This window comes from Eleutherodactylus coqui, chromosome 6 (assembly GCF_035609145.1).
Source record: "Eleutherodactylus coqui strain aEleCoq1 chromosome 6, aEleCoq1.hap1, whole genome shotgun sequence".
NCBI classification, from domain to species: Eukaryota; Metazoa; Chordata; class Amphibia; order Anura; family Eleutherodactylidae; genus Eleutherodactylus; species Eleutherodactylus coqui.
Genome location: NC_089842.1, coordinates 135,922,500 through 135,942,934, shown reverse-complemented (window position 1 = coordinate 135,942,934; position 20,435 = coordinate 135,922,500). Strand labels below are relative to the sequence as shown.

Sequence of the window (20,435 nt, the reverse complement as noted above, 5' to 3'; positions counted from 1 at the left end):
AAAGCCTAATAAGGGCCGTCTGTCTTCTTTTTCCTGCATTTTGTTCCAATATATGCATTATAAGTAAACTGAAAAATTCAGCGCAACAAAGCAATGGAAGATTTAAGTACAATGCACATTTTGATCAAATTGTATTAGCCCACCTATTTTTGCCGACTGTGTGCTACTACATTGTCCTGCTTATTTCCTTATGCATTGCAATAATAGATTTGCATCTGTATTTATTACATATTTCGGGCTCAGTCAGACGAGCACCTATGTGCGCAAAAAAAACGCTCCACACATGTTAAATACGCGCGTGACTGAAGCTCCATGCCCATTGCTTTTTAATGGAGCCGGAGCTACTGCTGCCGGCCCCAATAAAAGCAATCGGATGCAGGCAACCCCCGCAGTGATTTTCGGGCAAGGGCTTTAAATATAAGCGTTCCCTGAAAATCATTCTTAGCTGTTCTAAAAAAAAAAAATACATCAGGTTTCACTGCTGTCGGGTCTCAAGCACAACTTCTCGCTTAGTCCCACTGGCCCCATTGAAAGCAATGGGAGAAGATGATGCTCCTCTGCCAGAGCGATTCTTTTGTCCCCGTGGTTCTGTCTCAGTGTTCTGTTACAGTGTTGTCACAGTGTACAGAGACAAAGGGACTCCCCGCGGGGATATTTTACACGCAGCACGGACCTTGCCGCTGCACAGATGTCTTATCTTTTGCAGATGCGAGTATTTTGCACCTGTAAAAGATGGACATTTGAACACTACATAGGGAACCAATAGTTCTATCAGACGCACTTTTTTTTGCGCACTTGGATGCACGCAAAAAACGCTCGTCTGACTTTGCCCTTAATTTGAAGGTGTTGGCTCACTCTGTATTTTATACAGTTCATGCATATGACAGTAAATACTCTGGAGTCAGAATAATGGGTTATTGCACACAGTACTGTCCCTTGTCGCACAACAGGGAAAGTAAATACACTGATTTCATAGATAATGGTTGAGTGTGGCTTCACACGAGCGTGTTTTTGCGCGTACATAGGTGCGCATCTAGGTACGAGCAAAAACACGCCTGTATGCAGCTGCGTGCATTGTTTTCAATGGAGCCACAGCTGCTGCCGGCGGCTCCATTAAAAACAATGGTCTGCTGGCACCCCTGAGCTGCTTTTCATGGAAGGGCTTTACATATAAGCTCTTCCCTGAAAAATAATCATTTTAGTGAAAAAAAAAACCCAAAACGTACCCTCCGCCGCTGCCGTGTCCCCCGCAGGGATGAAGAACACATCTGGCGCATGCCTGCTGGTAGCTCTGATTGTGATTGGCTGAAGCGCTCAGCCAATAGCTGATAGCTCAGAACTACAGAGCTGGGGACAGCGCCAGGAGTCGCGCCTGAGCCCCAGCAGCTAAAGGAAGTTGAGTATGCTTTTTTTAAAATTTTTTACACTACTTTTATTGGATTTTCAAAATTTTAAACTTAAGCCCTTCCCTGAAATTCAATGACTTGGATGCCGGCAGCAGGAATCTCTACCCCAGCTGTCATGTGTGACAGCTGCGGTAGGGAATAGAAGAATTCCTCTGCTGCATCTGTCAGAGATGTTGAAGATGTAGCAGCAGGCAATTCTTTTTATCAGCGGGGATGAAGGAAACATCTGCCCCATGCTGCAGATGTATTCTGCATCCCTGCGGGGGACACGACAGCGGCAGAGAAGTAAGTTTATTCATTTTTTACACTAAATTTCTTGTTTTTCAGGGAAGGGCTTATATGTAAAGCCCTTCCAGCAAAAACAATGCAGGGGTGCCGGCAGACCATTGTTTTCAATGGAGCCGCTGGCAGCAGCCGCAGCTCCATTGACAACAATTTGTGCATTCCCTATAGAGCACGCATGTCCTATCTTTGCAGGCACGCACCTGGAAAGTACGGACGTGTGAACACATCATAGGGAATGCATTGTGGCTTATAGATGCATGTTTTTGTGCGCGTGTATGCACGCACAAAAGCACGCTCATGTGAAGCCACCCTAACGATGATAGTGATGTCCAGACCTAATAAACACAGCATCATAATAATAATAAGATAATGTACACAGTGATCTCACAGTAAAAACATAATGAATACCGTAATGTCAAAATATACAGTAGGTATAAAAAAACATAGGATGTCACAATACAGGGATAATCAACACAACATTATTAGACAAGGCTAATGAACACAATGTAGTCATAATAGAGAACACAATGAAGACATCGATTTTATAGTCAAGGATAATTAGTGCTGTAATGTCACAGTACAGGGCTAATAAACACCAAAAAACTAAAAGATAATGCACACAGTGATGTCAGAGTACAGAGAATATACACAGATTTTCACTAACTGTATGTAGTTGTTGGGTTCCCTCAGGCTCTTACACCTTAATTACCTACAACCCTACTGGGATTCCGATTGATGTTGTAAGCAAAAAGGGTGCCAAGAAAGCAGAATTATTGAAAAATTCTAATCATAGAAAACAGTAACTTTCATATCTAGTACTGATCAAAATTAAATAGAAATGTGAAATAATTAGAAATATAATTAGTATAATTAGAAATATAAAAATGGAATCCCTACTATATTGATTACTAATGTTAGAGATCAGTTGAAAAGTTGCTGTTTTCAGGATTTTCAGCAAATGTCAGCTGCTCCCCCTTCCCTTTCTTCTTTTTCCATTCCCTTTGGTTCCTTTCAGCCAGCATGCAAGATTACCAAAAAAATGTGATTGCAGGAAGTCTAAAAAAACACATCCCATTCAGTGTTAACATCTGGTGGGACCGTTTATGCTAGGTCACTGTTCATTCAAATTTTTTAGTGTTAACAAAAAGGTTTTTGCAAACCTGAATAGAAAAGCAAACCACGTTAAGAAAAAAAGGAATATGATATAGACAACCAGTACCTAGCCAGAAATTAAAGGTCTGATCTTAGTACCTATTAACATATCTTCAGTGGCATTAATTGTGATTGAAAGGCTCAATCTGTGTTACACACGATAGCTATCTAATGAATAGGATAGTCTATCTTAGGAGAATACTCATAGGACAAACAAAGAAGGAAAAGAAAAGGGGGTACCTGTGTGGAAACTAAGTTTCCCATGACCAAATTCTTTATGGGGGGCGTGGCTAAGTCAGTGAGAGCAGTCATAGGGAGAAGAAGCTCCTCTGCCATAGCAGCTAAAAGTTTCAAAAAATCTTTTTGCCCGTCTCCCAGACCTTCACTTCTGTGGAGATCATACATGCTGACCAGTCTAGTTTCGTGCCTGGCAAAAGTACGGACATGAATCTAAGGCGACTTTTTGACCATCTGACATATGAACACTCTAACTGTGGAAAGCGCACCTTGGTATTTATAGACAAGGCAAAAACCTATAACTCAGTGTAGTGGAAGTACCCGTGGGCAGTGATGCAATGGTTTGGATTTGGGGGCAATGTTTATCAAATTAATAAAGATCCTGTATGACTCTTCGGTGGCCAATATTAAAACCATTGTCCATGTTTCTGCCTAGTTCCCCCTGGGAAGAGGAACACAACAGGGCTACCCTCTGTCCCCGGCCTTGTTTGCCCTCGCTATAGAGCCCCTTGCAATCCAGGTCCAGACATTAACGATGAGAAGGGGATTCAGACTGCGCAATTATGAAGAGCCCACAGCGCTGTTTGCGGGTGACACCCTTCTCTTTTTCCAGGACCCAGAGTTATCTCTTGACTCTGCTCTCACCATTTTTCATGCATTTGGCCTACACTCTGGCATTAAGGTTAAATGGGACAAAACCCACCTTGTCACAGTGGACTCGGCAGCGGCCGAGCTCCCCCTGCCCGCTTCACTTAGCAGGATAATTCAAATAACTTATCTGGGTATAAGGGTGTCAGCAGAGGTCTCTGCCTTTTGCAACCTTAATTTAGCCCCCCTTCTGGACTGGGCAGAGGAAATGGTGGCACGCTGGGAGTCTCTCCCATTTACCCTGGTAAGCAGAATTAATTTGATAAAAATGAAACTGCTGCCGAAAATTTTGTATGTTCTGCATAACTCCCCTGTCCTTGTTCCAAATAGATTTTTTTCTCTGCTCTGTGGGATTGTGCTATGCATTTTGTGGAGAGGTTCCTCCCCAAGATTAAACTGGAGACCCTGTGCCTCCCAGTGAGCTGGGGAGGTCTAGCGTTACCCCACTTGAAGTCAATGGAAGCTGTCGCTGTGGGACCTGCAGGAGAATGGAGCAAGCTGCGATATCTTCTTGTGCGTGCGACCCGCACACTGGGAAAAAAAATCACATCTGCATGCTTTTACTTGCCGTGAGGATGCTAATGCATCCATATGGGTGGTAAGAGGTGCGGGTCTCGCACGCGGATTTTATAATTAAAATCCGCACTTGGACATTGGGCCTTAGTCAGTGATGGCACCGTCTGCACTTTCCTACAACTGCAGATAAGTCATAACTTGTCTGAACATTCTTACTTTAGATACTACCAGCTAAGACATGTAATCGAAGCTCAGTTCTGGGGCCTTTCCATACAACTGTCCCTGACTCGGTTGGAGGGCCTGGCACAGATGTATAACATTGTGAAGCCACTATCTAGTTTCTATGCCCAGCTAATACAGCATTTTGCCCTGGTGAGGGAGAGGGTCACCTGAAAGTGGGTCAATGATATTCCTGATCTTTTATCAGGGGAGGATGGGGACATACTAGCAGGTTCTAGCTGAGTAGTGCTAGGGGCAGACTTATTCAGGTCAAGTTCCTGCACCGTATATACTACACTCCCTCCAGACTGCACGATATAGGTTTGCTTCCCTCAGTAACTTACAGACTATGCTTAATTGCTGGTGGGAACATTATGCATATGTTCTGGGACTGTGTGTCCTGCAAGACTATTGGAGGAGTAGTCTCATATTAATGGAATCCCACCTCGGGGCCTTCAGAATCATGCACCCTGGGGTGTGCCTCTTTGGATTTATTGGAAGTCTACTGGTGGCTGGGGCAACCTGCACCTTGTATAAATTGCTGCTTATTTTATGCCAAAAAAGATATATTTTTAAATAGAAGGCACTCGGAGAGGCCAACTAGGAGTGCATGGATCCAGGTAGTAAATTCTATAATTCCTTTGTATAAGCTGATGTATATGGCCTTCAATGTAAATAAAGTTAGAGATATGTAATTGTATCCCTGTACATACAGTTTCATGCTTCTGCCACTGAATGCTATTAAAATGTAAAAAATTGCATAGACTTGTATAAAAAGACTGCAACCGTAGTTGTATTGAAGTCAACACTTTGTAATGCACTTGGAGCTGCAAGATCTTGCATACCCAGACCAAATAAATGTTAAAAGAAGTGGCCTTTGGCATATTATTCTAATTAAAGTCTATGGGAACATAAGTGTATTTATTAGTTAGGAGAATATCCCGGCTGACTGTTCACTAGTGCTGGCAAGGTATTGTCAATTTAGTTTTGTCTATGTTGTTTTGATTTACAATTAAAGGAGACCTTTCATGTCCTGATATCAGCATGGCTGGGCATAGCCTATCTCTTGCCCATGCTCCCCCTCGTTCCCCCTTACCAGCTCTTCTTAGATGATACTGTAAATGTGTCAAGTTGGCAGTGACCACCATTCAGTATTAATAGTTACATACATAGTAACATAGCATGTTTGGCTGAATGAAGACAATGTCCATCTAGTTCAGCCTATTTCCACCCTCTAGTTGATCCAGAGGAAGGCAAAAACCCCAAGAGGCAGAAGCCAATTTTGGGAAAAATTCCTTCCCGACTCCATAATGGCAATCAGAATAATCCCTGGATCAACCTTTGATAGTTCCTACCTGACTGTAAACCCCGGAACTACAAACCTGCTGGTCATCTAATGTCTATATCCTGTAATATCCTTCCATTCGAAAAAGACCTCTAGTCCCCTATTAAACCCCTCAATGGATTTTGCCATTACCACGTCCTCAGGCAGAGAGTTCCACAGTCTCACTGCTCTTACAGTAAAGAACCCCTTTCTGTGTTGGTAATGAAATGTGCTTTCTAGACGTATCAGATGCCCTCTTGTTATCGACGCAGTCTTGGGTATAAACAGATCATGGAAGAGATCCTTGTATTGTCCCCTCATATATTTATATATAGTTATTTGATCGCCCCTTAGCTGTCTTTTTTCCAGGGTGAATAATCCTAATTGTGATAGCCTCTCTGGATATTCTAGTCCTCCCATTCCATTTATTAGTTTAATTACCCTTCAATCAACCCCCTCAAGCATGGCAACATCCTCCCTGAGCACCGGTGTCCAGAACTGTACACAGTATTCCATGTTTGGGGCCTGATGAGTTCCTTATATAGTGGAAGAATAATGTTCTCATTTTTCGCCCCTATACTTCTTTTAAGGCACCCCAAGATTTTATTGGCTTTTGCAGCAGCTGACTGGCATTGGTTGCTCCAGTTAAATCTACAATCCACTAGTACCCCCAGGTCTTTTTTCATCTCACTTTTCCCAGGCTGTACCCCATTTAGTGCATATTAGTGACAACTGTTTCTCCTGCCCATGTGCATAACCTTACATTTATCCACATTGAACTTCATTTGCCATTTTTCTGCCCAAGCCCCCAGCTTATCTAGGTCAGTTTGTAGCCGTGCCTTGTCCTCCATTGTATTATTTGTCTTATATAGTTATGTATCATCTGCAAATATTGATATTTTACTGTGCAGTCCCTCTATCAGGTCATTGATAAATATATTGAACAGAATGGGGCCTAGTTCTGAGCCTTCTGGCACCCCACTAGCGACTGGCCCAATCTGAGTATGAACCATTTATTACCACCCTCTGCTTTCTATCTCTGAGCCAGTTCTTTAACCAGATACACACGTTTTCACCCAATCCAAGCTGCCTCATTTTATATATCAACCTATTATGTGGCACGGTGTCAAATGCTTTAGAGAAATCCAGATATACGAGATCAATAGACTCTCCCAGGTCCAGCCTAGAACTTACTCATTGCAGAAGCTGATCAGATTGGTCTGACATGATTGACCCCTCATGAACCCATGCTGGTGGGGAGTTATTCCTTTGTTCTCCTTGAGGTATTCTAGGATGGCGTTTCCTTCAGAAACCCCTTGAATATTTTTCCAGTTATTGAAGTGAGACTTACCAGCCTGTAGTTACCAGGCTCTTTTTAGATCCCTTTTTGTAAATTGGAACCACGTTGGCAATGCACCAATCCAATGGTACAACCTCGGTCTTGATAGTGTCCATAAATAAAAGAAATATTGGTCTAGCTATCACATCACTTAGTTCCCTTAGAACCCTTGGGTGTATTCCATCTGAACCTGGTGATTTATCGATTTTAATCCACTTCCTCCTGTGTTAGGTATGCTATATGTAGCAGGGGGTTCATTTTATTCCCCTGCATCTCATGTGACATTTCCTTTTCGTTGGTGAATACACTTGCAAAGAAACCATTTAATAGATTTGCCTTCCTCCCATCGTCTTTTATGATTTCTCCTACATTATTCATTGAAGGGCCAGTGCTCTCAGTGCAAATCCTTTTGCTGTTGATTTAGTTAAGAATAGAATAGTTTAGGGTTGTTTTTGCTCTCTTTGGCGATCAGTCTTTCTGCCTCCTCCTTAGCAATCTTGATCTTTCCTTTACATGTTTTGCTTTTTTTCCCTGTATGATTTTAGCGCTTCTTCGCTGCTTTCTTGTTTTAGTAGTTTAAACGCTTTCTTTTTTCATTTATTGCCCCCCTTACAGTCTTGTCAAGCCACACCGGTTTCCTTCTACTTGTGGTTCTTTTTTTTTAAAGGGTATGAACTGCTTACATGAGGTGATTAGGATGTTTTTAAACTTTTCCCATTTGTTGTCTGTACTGTTATTTTTGAGGATGTTGTCCCAATTAATGTTACCGATAGTAGCTCTGAGCTGATCAAATTTTGCTTTACTAAAGTTTAGCTTTTGTTTCATTCCCTGATAAGGTTTCTTGTTGAATGACAGCTGCAAATTTATTATATTGTGGTCACTATTTCCAAGAGCCCCTCAACCTGCACCCCTATTATTTGGTCCAGTTTGTTAGTTAGTACTAAGTCCAGAGTGGCCTTCCCACTAGTTGGCTCCTGCACCAGTTGGGTAAGGTAGTTGTCTTTAATTGTCCTCAAGAACTTAACACCCTTGTGAGATTTACAGGATTTGTTTTCACCTGTTTGACACCTCTTCTATCTACCTTAATAATAGGATTTCAGTTTCTTCTGTTGCTTTTGGTGGCCTATAGAAAACCCCTATCAGTATGTTATTTTTTTTTCTCCCTGTATTTCTACCCACAGAGATTCCACGTGTTCATCTCCTGCCCCTGTATCCCCTATATCCTCCTGTAGCCTCGGCATTAAGTCCGATTTACCATACAGGCACACCCCTCCCCCTTTCTGTTCACCACTGTCTCTTCTGAAGAGATTGTTACCCTGTAAATTCACCACCCAATCACACTTATCATCGAGCCATGTTTCCGTTATTCCAACTATATCGTAGTTCCATTTGTTAGGAGTATATTCCGGCTGACTGTTCACTAGCACTGGCAAGGTGATGTCAATTTAGTTTTGTCTATGTTGTTTTGACTTACCATTAAAGGATACCTGTCATGTCCTGATATCAGCATGTATGGGCATAGCCTTTCTCTTGCCCATACTGCCCCTCGTTCCCCGTACCAGCTCTTCTTAGATGATACTGTGAATGTGTCAAGTTGGCAGTGACCACCAGTCAGTGTTAATAGTTGGCATCAGACTTGATTGATAGAGAACAGTAGGGACTGTCTACTTAAAACATTCAGAGTATCAGAAGCCAAATCTAATGAGAGCTGGTATGAGGTAACAATGGTGAGTATAAGCAAAATAAAGACATCATTGCAGCTAGAGGATTTGTGGCTGCAAAGCTATGCAGCTGGCCGCTCTGACATGAGGATATGACAAAGTCTTCTTTTAATGGTTGTCCTATCAGAACAACCCTTGTTCACATAACCTAGTACAGCAAATAGACATCATAGAAGGTGTTTTTCAGTAAATCTAGAATGTGGTCAACCCTCAAGGCTAAATGTACTTCTCATGCAGCCTATTTACTTTCACTCCTCACCTAATCACAGAATGTTTTATGTTATATAATTTTGGTTACTTTTTATAAAGAACAAGCAGGAGAATGACGGCTCAGCACCCAAGGTAACTAATGAAGACTTTCTGCGCTGTTCTATATATCTGCATGCTCTGAATATATCTTGACCTTGTCCATCGCATTAGCTTGGCCATGTCAATTTATACTATTTGCAAGTTTTTAAATAATAAATGAAATCTTATTTATGTATGAAGATATATGGTTAAAATCTGCATTACACATAACTGACTACTTATTGGTTTGGATGGTGACAGACTTGGTGATGAGTATTCACAGCCTACATTTAAAAAGGATGCAGCCTCTATTAATAAATAAGATGCATGGCATTAATGGAAAATGCATTCTAGATTTCTGGCGTTAAATTATTTATCGGCTTAGCATTCACTCAAAAAGGTTATGCCCTCATTTTTTGTTTTCATGGAACTTCTCTTCCAATTGCTTATTTATTTTTTTCTTTATTTGGAAATTTAAAAAAAACGATAGGTTGGTTGGATGCAAATTTTTCTTGTATTTTCTTTTATTTAATACATTTATTTAATTTTAAAAGTTACATTTGATGGATTTAGTGTTGTGAACAGTACCATATACAGTTTATAGGATATCACATTTGTTCTTATTTTCCCAGTTTTATAACATTAAGTAAAGTGTCTCTTTAAAAATAACACCGGGCAACTCTAATATGGCAACATCCATTTTAATTAGTGTGCCAAGGGAATTGTGTAAGTCAAAAGGGGTCAACATATTTAGAATTTAATTATTCTGTGCTCAGTAAACATTATAATATAAATGCCAATGAATATGTGCACTCATTACATAGTCATTAGCCTGTCATACATTGGAAAATATCAAAGAGCCATGTAGCCTACATTCCCCTTCATGGAACGGTCGCTGCATTTAATTATAAATTACAGTTCTGAATTCTAAATAATCAATGAGTGTAACAAAATTTTAGCAAACTGTAGCTACATTCTATTATTTTTATATACTGCTTCCTGGCCTACGGTCAGAATATTTTCAAGGGCATGAATTTTTTTTTTTTTTTTTGTAAGTAATACGATAGTGTCTTTGGAGATCACAGACAATTGGTCAATGTGTCTGTAATTAAAACAATGAGAAAAATCTTCGTCCACTAAAAATATAATTACGAAATTCTGTTCTTGAGCGATCTGTCCCAGTTTAGCTTTTTTTCATATTAGCTTTAACAGTAAACAGGAAGTGCAAACATTAAAAAGAGTGCATTTTCCATAGAATTACGATAGCCATAGGAATAGCATGATTGCAGGCCAAAACGTCTTTTAGCTGGCAAATAGCACTATCAATCTCTTTATTAGGCTCACACTTGCCTTTCTTTGCATTGGCTCAGCGCTGAGCCAATCAGGGGGCAGGTCTGACTCACACCCCCTTCACACCCACTGCAGGCCGGCTGCGCGGAACACCGGCTGCCGGGAGCAGGTGAGCATATATATATATATTTTATTTTAACACTTTTCTGGATGAATTGCAGGGAAGGGCTTATATATTTAAGCCCTTTCCGACAATTCATAGCAGCTCCGGCATCAACACCACTTTCCCTCCTCTATGTCAGAACGCATCTGTGGCGAGCCGCGGGAGGGGCAGATTTTAATACTCGGGTGACACCTAATCTCGCCAGCCACTCACTGCAGGGGGGTGGTATAGGGCTTGAACGTCGCAGGGGGAAGCTGTAATGCCTTCCCTGTCTTTCTATTGGCCAGAAAAGCGCGCAAATTTCTCAGGGAAGAAAATGAAAGTGACTCGAACATCGCGTGGTACTCGTCACGAGTAACGAGCATCTCGAACACCCTAATACTCGAACGAGTATCAAGCTCGGACGAGTATGCTCGCTCATCTCTAATCCTATTTATTTCCATGGAACTGCAAGTGATGCCAAAGCATTCGTTCTTATTAGTCTTCATCAGTTGCATTGGCATCATTTTTTAGCAAGATCCTCGTGATGTTAATTTAAAATTTGCTTTATTTTGAAAGATGAGTAGAGTTATGATAAAAGATATCTGTACATAAATATGGCATACATAGGAACAAGGGCTCAATCTTCATGCAGGAGAAAGTGCTGGAGTAACATGGTTCTCTAAAATTAGCAGGTTGTTTCTCTAATGCATGGACTCTTTGTTCTGGATTATAGATAAGGGTTCTTCTATCCTCTTCTAATGACGTAGAATTACCTGACGGTACTTGAAAGTATTTTTTAAAACAAGGCAACCCTTTTAAAATAAACAAGCTGCATAGATTTGAGCAAATGAGAGACACAATATATTCTGCAGCCAAGCTCTGAACACTGAGTTCCTATAGACACCTCTAATTTGCTACCCCTAACACAAGCACTGGTGCACAAACATCTGTCCATTTGGGTAATTAATAGAGATGAGCGAACGTACTCGGTAAGGGCGATTTCGCAATCGAGCACCGCGATTTTCGAGTACTTCACTACTCGGGTGAAAAGTACTCGGGTGCGCTGTGGGTGAGCGGGGGGTTGCAGCGGGGAGTAGGGGGGAGAGGGAGAGAGAGAGGGCTCCCCCCTGTTCCCCGCTGCTACCCCCCACTCCCCTCTGCAACCCCCCGCCCCACAGCGCACCCGAGTACTTTTCACCCGAGTAGTGAAGTACTCAAAAATCGCGGTGCTCGATTGCGAAATCGCCCTTACCGAGTACGTTCGCTCATCTCTAGTAATTAATTAAAGTAATTAAAAAATAAACATTTATCCTCTATCTACAAAATAGGGTATAAATGCCTAATAGATGGGGGTTGAACCTCCAGTGATCCTGAGAATGGCACACCCCAAAAGCCTCGTATAAACGGAGCAGTGGTACACATATTAAAGCAATGCTACATTCACTTCTATAGAATGAAGAGAGAAAGCATAAGGGAATCCAAGCACATTGATCTTCTTCAAAATGAATGGAGAGGGCATCATACATGTGTATTACTGCTCTATAAATATGGGCTTTCGGGGTGCACAGTTCTTGGAATTTGACCATCTTGCACCCTCAGCAATCAGACATTTAAATGTCTCTAAGAGAAAAACTCCTTTAAAAGTTAGCTGCCCTGCCTCCCTTCTGTCCTACCTAATTACTTTGTGTTTTTTGGCAAATAAAGGCATCCATACACATTAGACCACAGTTGTCCAAACCCATCAATTTTGGCAGGACCAGACAAATTTCATATGTGTATGGAAACCTTACAACATTATCTGTTTGGAGAAGGAAGAATTCCGAATGTTGAATTTAAATGCCTCATCCATTAGTCTCTGTGGAGATAAGCTGCATTCACAGTTTTTTAGCCACGGCTTTCTCCACAGCCACCATGTAAAAAAAATGAACCCTTGGAAGAAGCGAGTGTTCATGTGTTTGGCGTGGTTGAGAGAAAAAGCTGTTAAATGACCAAGCATGTGCATCTTAAGATACAGACACCACAAAAAGAGACCAGAAATCATTATCTCCTAAAGAGTATGTCTTATCTGTAGTTTCAATACATAGGACCCTCTATAATCTGCTGCAACAGGTATCTTTATATGAGGGATGGGACTCTTCATGAAACAGCTACTTTAGGCCTTAGTCAGACGGGCGTTTTTAGCCGCGATTTGCGCATGCGCATGCGTCCGGCGATTTTTTAAAACCATTGCTTTGCAATGGTATCGGACACATGAGCGCTTTTTATGCGCTCGTCCGATAAATTATAGAACAAAAAATCGCAGATCGCACCTATCTGTGATCTGTAATTCCTGTTCTCTTCTGTATATCCGCTCAATGGGGCCGGCGGCAGCAGCGCCGACCCCATTGAGAACATATAGAAGACAAATCATTCTTTTCTGCCACAGCTGTAACAGCTGTGGCAGAGAAGAACGATGTTTGCCCATTGAATTCAATGGAGCGGCAATACAGCCGCTCCATTGAAAGCAATGGGCTGCCGGCGTGCGCGGGGTGAATTGTCGGGAAGGGGTTAAATATATAAGCCCTTCCCTGCAATTCATCCTAAAATGTGTTAAAATAAAAAAAAATTGTATACTCACCTTTCCGCTGCAGCCGGAGTCCAGCCGCGGCCGCTATCAGTTCTCCTGAACTGCTTCTTGGCACTATTCAGCCGGCGGGGCTTTAAAATCCCCGCCTGCTGAATGATCTGCCTCTGATTGGTCACAGCCCTGACCAATCAGAGGCTGAAAACACTCACACACCCATTCATGAATTCATGAATGGGTGAGTGACTACTGCCTCTCAGCGCTGAGCCAATCAGGGGCAGGTCTGACTCACATCCATTCATGAATTCATGAATGGGTGTGAGTGAGGCATGCCTCTGATTGGCTCAGCGCTGAGCCAATCAGGGGGCAGGTCTGACTTACACCCCCTTCACACCCACTGCAGGACGGCCGCGCGGAGCTCCGGCTGCCGGCAGAAGGTGAGTATACAATTTTTTTTTATTTTTACACATTTTAGGATGAATTGCAGGTAAGGGCTTATATATTTAAGCCCTTACCGACAATTCATCCCGGGCTCGCCCGCAGCGCATTGCTTTAAATGGAGACGGCTGTATTGCCGTCTCCATTGAATGCAATGCGCTGGACAGCTCCGGCCCGTTTCTAATGAAACGCGGCTAGGAGCAGATTTTCGGGCGATTTGCGGGCGACTTGCGCGCACTGGTCACGCGATTTGCGGATGCGCATCCGTCATGTGATCCGCAAATCGCGCGAAAAAATGCCCGTCTGACTAAGGCCTTACTTTGCAGTGTTGTTTGGTACCCCTTTTGTCATCTAGTTTTTCAACCAACTTAAATAATATGTATACCCAAGCAAGAATTTTTAATTGCTTTAATTCTTCCAAGATTAAAAATGAAGCAAATTTGCAAAAGCTGTGTTAAACATATCCAACTGTTATGTGTCTTCATGATAACAGACTACAAACAAACCTGGTGTAGTCTGAACTTATAGTCATATCTCTCTTCTTTTGATAGCAAGTCATGTAGTATTAAGCAGGGGTGTTTTCTTGACTATAAGCAGACATATAATATTTTTCTTTAACCCATTAGTTACGAAGCCTATTTGCACTTTAGTGAAGGAGCAAAATTTTGGAAATCTGACGTGTCATTTTAACATAAAATAACTCTGTAAAGGTTTTGCATATCCAAGTAATTCTGACATAGTTTTTTTTAACCACATATTGTACTTCATTTAGGTGGTAAAAATAGACTAATAGAATTTCTGTATATTTATGCACTCATTACATTGTCTTGAGCCTGTCATTTTTCACATTTTCAACTGCAATATCTCAAATATGTGTAAACAAACATTACAAATTTTTGATGACATATATTTCCATCTGTTTACTTTATTCTGGATGCACATTTGAAAAACTTTATTTTTTTTAACCATTTAGGAGACGCACAATTTAACATTACTTATCAACATTTTGAGGAACACTTTGTTTTTCTACACCTAGTCAAGATTGCTAAGGCTCATAGGTGTCAGAGTGATAGATACCCCCACAAATGACCCCATTTTAAAAATGACACCCCTTAATATACTCACTGAAGGGTATCATGAGTATTTTGACCTCACAGTTTTTTTCAATAGTTAATTTAGAGAGAAAAAAATACAATTTCATATTTTTGCAAATATGTCATTTTAAATACAGGTTTTATTTCTATAGTGCACATAAAAATGAGGATTTACACCCAAAAATGGAAACCCCTGTTTGTCCTGTGTTCAGAGACATACCCATTGTGTCCCTAATCATATGTCCGTATGCACAACAGGGCCCAAAATGAAAGGAAAGACCACTTAATGAATTCATCTAGGGGGTGTACTGCATATTTTGACCCCACAGTATTTGAATGAATCTAAGCAAAGCAGAAGGAAAAAATTACGATTTTTGGGGGGCAATTGTTTCATTTAAAAAACTTTTTGTACAGCACAGATATGAATAAAGACTTTCACCCAAAAATGGATCACCCTGTTTGTCCTGTGTTCAGAAACATACCCATTGTGGCCCTAATATTATTTCTAACTGCACAACGGGGCCCATACTGAAAGGAGCAGCCGGGGGCTTTCAAATCAGACATTTTGCTTGAAGGTGTTTTAGGTCCCATTGCCCACTTGTAGATCTCTTGAGCTGCCAAAACGATGGAGAACCCCCACAAATGCCCCTATTTTAAAAACTACACCCTTTAACAAATTCATCTTGACGTGTACTTCGTATTTTGACCTCACAGTTTTTAAATGAATCTAAGCAAAGCAGAAGGAAAAAGTGACGATTTTTAATTTTTTGGCAATTTTTTCATTTTTAAAAACAGGTATTTTTCTGCATCACACGTATGAATGAACTTTCTCCCTCAAATTGACACCCCTGTTTGTCCTGTGTTCAGAAACATACCCATTGTGTCCCTAGTCTTATGTCCGTATGCACAATGGGGCACAAACAGAAAAGAGCATTACACTTAAACAGTTTTTTAACTTTTACATTATCGCCATTATCCATTGATAACAATGATTATGTGACTGAGGACCTCTCATCATGGTCCTCGGTCACTGCTCCAAGCTCTCAGCTACCTTTAGTAGCCAGGAGCAAGGAGATATAAAATTTTCCCAGGCCATCCCCTGCTTCTGCGCTTGCGTCGGCCATTTTGGCAAGGGGCGCATGTGCTGAATGTAGCGGAAAGGTCCGCGGATAAAGATGCCATTGGGGACATCGACAGAGGCCTTAGGTAAGTAATTTCATCTCCCTTCATGGATCGGATCCGTGTCGGGAGGTAAAATTGTAACCTTTTTTTACTTTTACGTGATCGCCGTTATCCATTGGATAGCATTGACCAGGGACTGCGTATTACAGCCCCCTGTTAGATCACCAGGCTCTCCACTACGTTTGATAGCCAGGAGCAGGGAGATTTTAAATTACCAAGGCAATCTGCAGCTTTTGAGCATGCATCCGCCATTCTGGCGACGGGCGTGTACAAAGAAGCTGAGGTAAGGTCCGTAATTGCATCCTCCTTCACGGATATAATCCGTGAGGGGAGATGAAACTTAAACTTTTTTTACACTTTTTTTTTAACTTTACATGATACCCACATACAGCGGTCCCCGGTGATATCTCTCTGATCCTGGCTACACATGCTAGCCGGGAGCAGAGGGATATTAAATTTCCTTGAAAACGAGCCTTTCTGTGCGGGTGTGCATGCGCAGAAGATGACGAAGGTCTTGGAAGGACCATATCGCTGCAGGACATCCTGGAGGACGGGGTGAGTAGTTTCCGTGCCCCTCATGGATGTGATCCGTAAGGGGAGCTGAAACTCTTTTTATTTTCTTTAATCACATGACCGGGGGAAGCTTCCCGCAGCCTCCCATGACAGCTCCTGGTTGTCGGCTACCTCCAGGAGGGACCGTCACGAAGGAGTTAATCCTCATTTTTATTATTATTTTGGGTTGACATTATAGGAGCTCTGGAACCAGTTACCAGTTTTCTGTACAGTTATGGTCTCAAGTTACAATGTTTTCAACTTACAATGGTTGTCCTAGAGCAAATTATTATTGTAACTTGAGGGACTCCTGTACCGATCTAGTATCTAATACATTTAATTCATACTGGATTGTGTTTCTGTATATCAAAATAGAAATTTTAATAGGAGAAGGAGAAAACGTCAATCCCTGTTTATTACTTAGGTATAAATTTACTCGATTAACTAGATTTAATGTGTTGATAGAAAAAAATATGCCATAAAGTAAAACTGATTCTTTTTTGTGTGTCAGGTGTGGTTCGTGCCTCGAGCATCTTCCCTATCCTTAGTGCCATGCTCCTATTACTTGGGGGCCTTTGTGTTGCTGCCAGTCGTGTTTACAAATCTAAGCGCAACATCATTTTGGGGGCTGGAATTCTATTTGTTGCTGCCGGTAAGTAAATTCAAACAAGCAAAATCTTACATTATTTTTCAAGTCTTACGTCATACTGTATTGCTGATGTACAGTATAAGGATATGTTCACATCTGTGAGAGAAGCTTCCAACCAGATTCTATGAATTTGGATGGGAAAATAGCATTGTATACATTGCCACTTTCCCAGTCTAGGGCCCAGTCTATCAGACAACCATATTTTTGCTCCACATTTGGTCCATGCTTTGTTGCCCGTAACATGGAGTTAATGTAAGTCTATGCATGTGTTTACATGGCCATATTTTTCTTGCCCGTGTTTTAAGATTGCAGCTTGCACTACTGTCAGTTTTTGCTTCTGTATTTGCAGTTATTGGTATAATCTTCTATTGGGTAAATATAAATCAGTATTTAGCCAATAGAATAAAAAACAATGACCGCAAATGTGGAGGCAAATACTGATCAAACAGTGATGAAATACTGAGGACATATGATTCCAATTTGATCTGTAACACTTCCATATTATGGATCCTTATTATGGACATGTGATAATATGCTTGTGAAACTGGCCTGGTTGACACCATGTTGGAATCCAATGGTGGTCATTGTAAGTCAGTGGAGTCAATTATCCAGCACTGCATTGTGCTTTCCGTTTATAACAGAAGCCACAATGCAGATGTGAGTAGAACCTGGAGTTATCCAGGCAGCGCCTGCTGTCAGACTCGGAATGCAGTGGGTTCGGAGTGGAAGCCACTGCTCCAACCCCTGTTTACTGGTATCACACCTCCAGGCACCAACAATCTGTCCACAGTCAAAGTCACTCAAGTCACCATGACTGCCAAATATTGTCTTGTGCTGCTCAGAGATAAGGTCTGCACATTATCTGAGAGCAGATTGTGATGCGCCTATCATGTCATACCACGTTACTGATCACAAGATGTCAAGAGACAATTGTTCTTAATGCAGTGATTGTTCAATGTATATATACCATAATATGAAACTTGCATATGCTAGATGTTATGTACTGGCATGTACTTCTTTATAAGTCTAGCATTCCAATTTAATTAGAATGTGCCTTATGATTTAAACAGGTGCTCTAGGGATAGGACCTATACATATAGGGCTTGTTTACATGACCATATTTGTGGATATCCCTATTTGCATCATTGCCAATAAGACATTATATGGCAGCACCCACTCTCGTCTTTAGCCATTGCTTATTCTAAACACCATATGCCCCACTGAACTCTTGAACAACCTCGATTCAGAATAAGGAGAACTAGTCAGTGTTCTACCACAATTGAGCTACTAGCATTCTGGCACATATCTCATTATTTTGCCTTAGTTTAGTACAAACGAATAAGATCAATTCAATGCATTACCTACTATTATTATTAAATGTGTTGTCCGTGATTTAAAAGACATGGCTACTTTCTGCCAAAAACAGCTTTTCTTCTGTCCATGGGCTGTGTCTAGTATTGCAGCTCAACTTCATTGAATTGAATGGTGCTGAGAGGTAACCCCAAATACAACCTGTGAATAAGACTGGCACCGTATTTGGAAAAGGCAGTCATGTTTTTCTAATCCGGGGCAATCCTTTTATGTTGGTTTATTTGATGCAGACATAATATACAGCGGAGTGCCTTACAGTTAGTAGATTTTGTAAAGAGTATAAATGTAATAAATGAATAATGACAACATTATGATAATAATTGCAACAAATGTCATGTTATGATACATAATGTGCTAACTGTCTTGCCTTCCCATCTATTGGCAGGTTTAAGCAACATTATTGGTGTCATTGTTTACATTTCTGCCAACGCCGGTGATCCTGGTACTAAGAGAGATGACGAGAAGAAGAGTCATTATTCATACGGTTGGTCCTTTTACTTTGGGGGACTTTCCTTTATCATTGCCGAAATGATTGGGGTCCTTGCGGTTAATATCTACATTGAAAAGAACAGAGAAGCACATTGTAAATCACGTACTGAGCTAATTAAAAACCCTTCAGCCATTCTTCGTTTGCCAAGCTATCGTTTTCGCTATCGCCGGCGTTCTAGATCAAGTTCGCGATCTACTGAACCTTCTCAGTCAAGGGACACTTCTCCAGTTGGAGTGAAAGGGATACCATCTACTGATATCTCCATGTACACCTTGTCAAGAGATACCTCCAAGGCTAATGTAAGCAGTCTGTATAATACAGAGCGTGGGGATCACAGTTTTTTACAGCTGCACAACTGCTTTCCCAAGGAACCTGGGGTCACCGTCACCGTCACAGGACCAGCCTCAAACACAGGCACCCTGGGCAAGGACGGTTCAAACACCAACACTCTAAACAGGAAAACCACCCCTGTGTAGGTGGTCCCAAGGCTAAGGTCTTCTAAGTGAGTGTGTGAGAATGAGTGTGCAATCCGTGTGATAGGATGTACGTTTTAGGACGGAGATAGGAGCCATTTTATGCCATGTAGCTGCCAATTTCTGGTAAAGAGGTGTTAGGAATCTCTCTATCAGTGAAAGAAATTCTGGAACCAAATGATAAATGTTCTAATCCCTGCATTATATTGTTTTGTAAGACATACTGTACTTGCTAAAAGATAATGTGCATTACAGGATGCTGATTAACAATTGTTCTCTTCGAAAAAAAACAAAAACTCAAATATCTTAAGTCTATGTTGCTGCTAAGCTGTAATTTATCTCACAAAATACTTGCCAAATAAGAATGAAACTAACAGAGGTTACCGAAATTGGTTTTTTTTTAAGTAAAACCCCATTCCCATGCTTTAACATATGAAACCAATGTATTCTTCCTTCTCCTCGCTCCCTCTTTGTCCCACAGCGCTGCTCAGTCCTTCGCTCCTTTGGTTTTTTACAGCCTGCAGTCCCTCCTACTTTAAGGGACATCATGGGTGCTGCAGCCAATAACAGAGCTCAGCAATAAAATGGGACACAGCAGGGTGCCGGGAGAGATGAGTATATGCTGGTTAGTTTTGTAATAGCATGGGGAACAGGGTTTTACTTAAAAAATACAACTCGGAAACCTCTTTAAATATTCTCAACTAAGGCAAATTCCATAAATGATTTAAGGAGGTCCTGTCAAATCTTGTGACATCACTGTTGTAGTAAATGCTGGCAAATAACAATCTTGGAGCATGTTTTCTTAGAACTCTGCAGTGTAACATCCCACAGTTATTCCTCCTGGAAATGTGTAAACAAATTAACCAAGGGATGTTACTATTTTCCTTGTCAAACAGGAGAGGCTTTATAGAGTCTATCACTGTCGAATCAGTGCTAGTGATTGTGTCAAATTGTGTCGGGACACACTAATTTCAAAAATTATTAGCTGATTTATACATTTCCAGGGGAAATAACATAGGAATTGCAAAATGCAAAGTCCCATTAAGAAAGTGG

At 41.2% G+C, this 20,435-nt stretch overlaps 1 protein-coding gene across 2 annotated transcripts in view; it reads left to right on the top strand.

Moving 5' to 3' along the window:
- CACNG8 (calcium voltage-gated channel auxiliary subunit gamma 8) overlaps window positions 1–19,532 on the top strand; it is a 47,241-nt gene extending 27,709 nt beyond the window's left edge. The window contains exons 3-5 of one of the 2 annotated variants that reach the window (XM_066605766.1): window positions 16,911–17,051; window positions 18,805–19,286; window positions 19,338–19,532. In XM_066605766.1, coding sequence (XP_066461863.1) covers window positions 16,911–17,051; window positions 18,805–19,286; window positions 19,338–19,385 — 671 coding nt within the window. In that variant the 3' untranslated portion in view covers window positions 19,386–19,532. Of the gene's footprint in view, window positions 1–16,910; window positions 17,052–18,804 lie in introns of both variants that reach the window. The other variant, XM_066605767.1, reaches the window with a different exon arrangement.
- Window positions 19,533–20,435: the final 903 nt, after the last annotated feature.